Source organism: Beauveria bassiana (genome assembly GCF_000280675.1).
Source record: "Beauveria bassiana ARSEF 2860 unplaced genomic scaffold BBA_S00031, whole genome shotgun sequence".
Lineage (NCBI taxonomy): Eukaryota > Fungi > Ascomycota > Sordariomycetes > Hypocreales > Cordycipitaceae > Beauveria > Beauveria bassiana.
The window spans coordinates 295,392-300,098 of NW_007930866.1; the positions used below are offsets into that span (position 1 = coordinate 295,392).

A 4,707-nucleotide genomic window follows, 5' to 3' on the forward strand; every position below is an offset into this window, starting at 1 on the left:
GGCGGCAGCGGCAGGGTCGGCAGCGGCAGCGGCGGCCTTGTCTAGGACAGCCTTGGCTGCGCCCACGGCAATCTCCCGCTCCAAGTCCCAGATGGACTTGGCCTCTGCTACGGCCATTTCCCTCGCTAAGTCTAGCTTAGCCTTCTCCCGGATCCTAACCAATCCTAGGTTGTGCTTGTACCAGGCTAGCAGAAAGCGTAGCCCAATCCACACAACGCCGGCGTGCTGGTGGTGGCGGCGGCAAGGCCGGCCGTGTGGTCGGCGAGGGCCTTCGCCCGGACAAAGCCCCTCTCGGCCTGGGCGGCGGCAAAAGCGGCGGCCAAAGTGTCGGCAGGGGCAGCGGCGGCGAGGGCGGCCGTGTAGTCGGCCAGGGCCTTGGCCCGGACGAAGTCCTCCACCGCCCGCTTCTCGGCGATGGTGGCATTATGGTCGGCGAGGAGCTTCGCCCAGGCCGCCTTCTCGCGGCTCAGGGCGAGGTCTAGCCCGTGCTTGTAACAGGCCCCCCCTACGCACAGCACGGTACTGAGGGTACCAGGCATGCTAACGATGATGGAGGGGGCGGCCAGTTTCTCTGCTAGGTGGCAATGCCACTGGCCATGGTAAAGATGATGGAGGGGCCAGCGATCGCTGCTGCTGCTTTTGTTGTTTCTGTTGTTGTTGTTGCTGCTGCTTGCCCTCAGTTTCTTCGGAGGGCTTCCTAGCGACGAATTAGTGAACAACTCGCGAAGCGCACGCGGCTACGCGCGAACTTACTTTTTTTTGTTCTTTTTTTGAGGAAAAAAGGGGAAATGGGGGTGGTTGGTGGTTCTGAAGAAGAGTCAGCAGCGAAGTCACGGCGAGGCTTTGCGAGAACCCGGCGACTGGGGACCAGGGAGACATACATAGAAAACGCCCGGGCCCTTGAAATCAAGCTTCTGCAGCACAACGGTCAGCAAAGCACAAACGCGAGCGATTCGCAAAACGGCCGCCGCGAAGCAGCAAAGCAGAAGCAAGAGGGCAACTCACGGAAGAGTGTGTTGATTGAGGAAGGAAAAAGAAGAAGAAATCGAGTCAAAGGCAGAGAAGATTGCCGTATGCAACACAGAGGAAGAGCGCGGAAGCGAGAAGTTTTTGCGCGGCAGGAGAGCCGTTGAGGAAGTGAGAACCTTCTGAGAGGCAGAAAGAACCGTTGAGGAAGTGAAAGGCGCTACCAGCTATTGGTGCTGTTTGTGCTGTTCTGTTGCTGCTGCTATTGTTGCTGCTGCTCTTCATGTGTTGTCCAGAAAGAAAGAATAGAAGAAAGGAAGATGGCCTTACTAAAGTATGGTCCTTCCTATGTTACGTAGCCTTCTCATTGTCAGCTTTGTACTAATCTGGAGAAGAAAGGAAACTGTTGATTGATGCAGTGAATTAATTGGGTGCCTCAGGCGGCAGGGGTGAAGTGAAGCCCTTGTGTCCCTATTTCTGATTGGTCCGATCTGCCCCACCCCCATCTTCAGTGATAGAGGCTAACTACGGTGAATGACCCCGACAGAGTACGGAGTAGATAGCCTCACAATCATCAATTATAACAGCAGAAATTTGAGTCAATTGATCAACACTCCCCCGCCTCCGAGACCCTGCTATAGAGCAAAAGAAAAGGCTGCAAAACTTAGATAGCGCGCAGCATAGTTGCCCGCCGCTGTATACAAGATGTATGGGGGACGGATTGAGGTAGTGCGAACAATAATATCTGCGCAATAGATTCAACCCACTATGCTAAAGTGGAAACTCTACCTTAGGCTTAGACTGGGACTTTGTCGGCCCGACTAATTACATCTCATGTCCCGTTTCAACCACGCTATCCATCAAAAGAGCAGAACCCGCTAATAGCCGGCCGAGCTTAAACTCCAGTGGAGAACTCCATACAACGGCCACAGCTCACCAGTAGCAATGAACCATGATTTAGTAGCAGGCTTTGTCGCCTTTGCCAACTTTTTTCTCATCATATTTTTTGCCCTTGCATGCACATTTGCAGCGTTCGTAGTCTTTAAGGCATGGTATTCCCCCCTTTTTGCAGATAGCATGCTTGGCTTTGCAGCCTGCAATGCACTGGGGGCCTTGTGGTTGTTGTAGACCCGTTTCCTCGTTCACGGCTGGCATGGCTAGACCCAGCGTAGCAAGGCCAAGTAAAAGGACCATCATAGCCTTCATTTTGATGAGTATTCAATAATGGAATGATGAAATGATGAGAAAAGTTGGTAAATAATGCAGAGTCAACTCAAGGTCGCTGTGCTGAATTGTCAGTTTTGTGCTGTGTAAGATGCAGTATTCGAAACATGAGCCAGTGAGCGAGCCTCGTCGTTTAAATATTTGTCGACGACGGTTCGGATACGTATCTTTTTGAGCAAAAAACAGGCCGTGTCTCGGGGAATTCAAAGAGGAGGGTGTCAACTCGGGTATAATCATGACTCGAAGGCTTTCATCCTTCCACAGATTGACAGGCGGCGGTATCCATGTCTAATACATCACGGCACGTCGCTCGAAATGGGGACATCGGGCTATATGCCGCTGGAGATATAACGAGTCATTCTCCATTTCTTGACTGGTATCGAACATGGCTTCTACATAGTAACGTACTGCTAAGCAGGTGTTTCGAACCTTTGACACAACACCACCTGGCTGTTGTATTTTATCACTGCCTTTACGGCTTGCTGTCAATTTTGGAACCAAATTCAGGGTGAATTTTCTCAATATAATCTCTAACAAGGCTTTATACACAAACATTCTTTCGACTGTGTGGTCGCAGTATACCCAAGCGAAACGAGCTAGTTTATAAATTGGGCTGCACTGCACCATGGCTCCGGACGCGCCTCTGAAAAAGGTCCACAACGACTCACTTCAGCCATGACATAAAACGTCGACAGGGTTGCTCAGCCTGTAAATCACTGCAGATTCTTGGCCGTGTTTCGGCTGCTCCTTCTTTGCCGTGGCTAGCTAGATGTGTGAAACATGCGTCTTCAGGCCTCAACGTTGTAGATCTACGCGTTGTGGCGGGATAAGGGCTGGCTGAATACATGGGCGGTGAGGCGCAAAATCGTATGTAGTCGCCTATAGATGGATACTCTTATAATGTTCACATCAGACATAGTATCTGTCAATATGATAAGTATAAACTGCGAGAGCGGATCAAAGGTTGACATTTCCGGTGCGAAAATCCGCCTTCGACACGTCATATATGCCGCCGACTAGTCGCGGACGAAACACATCCCCCCGTCCGCCGGCCGAATCCGATTTGGCCCCCGCGTCCACTGGCTATCATTACCGAATACATGGGGTGTTCCGTAGCGCAATTCCGGCGACAATCTAAGGAGCCCCCGCATGCTGCATGTGCAACTCAGCTCTTCGCGAACTGGTCCATGCTAACCCATCAATCAACAATGGTAAATGGCGGTTTTCACACTGCCTAAACTACAATGGCCATTCTCCACCACACCCAAATGGTGGCTCTTACTGTTGTTTTGGCACAGTTGGTGAGCAAACCATGGCGCAGTTTCCTCATTACCGCCTCGCCAACGCTATTCACCCAACGGCGAGTTTTTTAGGTGTCCAGGGCCAGACGAAGCAGCGTCGGACGGCGTGACTGCATAGCGTCACCATCTCTGACTACGGCAACATTTTATCCCGGGACACATTTCTTCAAAGGCTGGTTCGCGGGCTGATGCATGCAACCTAGCTTCGAGAGCCTGGAGGCAGCAAGTCGCCGAGTTCGCAATCGTCCTGAGAAGCGACCCTTCCTGATCCTTCAGAGGACGCATGTGTGCAGCCTTTCCGGCAACGTTATTTCCACAGTGGCGCCGGCGGCCCATGCTCGTTGCTATAACGTGGCCCGTTGCTGCCCATTTGACCTCACAGTTACGCAGCCTTTGATCCTGAGTTGGGGTACTTTTGGAGCAATAAAACTTTGGAGAGCCCATTCTTGAAGCAGGAACATGTCGCAAAGAAAAACGGCAAATGCGTTACTTCCCAAAACGACAGCTCGCTGTAGAGGGCGTGCCGCATGGCTCAACTCTACGACATGGTGCAAGAATGCGTCTGCCACTACGAGTCGCGCTGTCCATGGCTTCGTTGTCCGTTGGTATAGCATTCTGAAGCCAGCCTACTGCAAAGCGAGTCAGGCTTTTGAAGTCGCAACTTGTCGCTCGGTCAAGGGTAGTTGTCAAATTCGCGACATACAGTACCCGGAAAGAGCCAGCTGAGCCAGATGATTTTGACGCAACTTTTATGCGACAAGCACGAAATGATTGAGGCGAATGTTACGGTTGATGACTATGTACATAGGATCACATTGCCGAAAGACCTCATTCGTGGCAATACTCCAATGCTGGGGTTTGTTGGTTGTGTTACCAACCGCCTTGCCATCCAGCTCTGTGGTCAAATGAGTATTTCTTGAAACACGTTCCATGGCTTGATCCCTTGCTACCCCGGCGAGACCGTCTTCTCCGCTACGTTGATAGCGATGCATTGAAGAAAGCACAGCAACAACCCGCTAGGCGAAGGCGGTTCTGCGCTTGTAAGTCGGCCGCACTCCCCGTTCTGGGGCTTGATGACTCCAGTCTCCCCTGCCAAGATCCCCAGTGGCTGCAGACAAAGCGGTTGCCAAATCACTGCTAAACTCGAAAAAGAAAATGATGACGGCAAGCCAACAATGAGCACTCATGCTTCAGCGGGGCCACGGGAGTGGGGGGC

At 52.0% G+C, this 4,707-nt stretch overlaps 1 protein-coding gene across 1 annotated transcript; it reads right to left on the reverse strand.

Moving 5' to 3' along the window:
* Positions 1–185: 185 nt before the first annotated feature.
* Positions 186–539, reverse strand: BBA_08172 (uncharacterized protein; the record flags this gene model as incomplete). Its single annotated transcript, XM_008603269.1, has 1 exon — positions 186–539. One exon carries the CDS (start codon positions 537–539, stop codon positions 186–188), a length of 354 nt encoding a protein of 117 aa, XP_008601491.1.
* Positions 540–4,707: the final 4,168 nt, after the last annotated feature.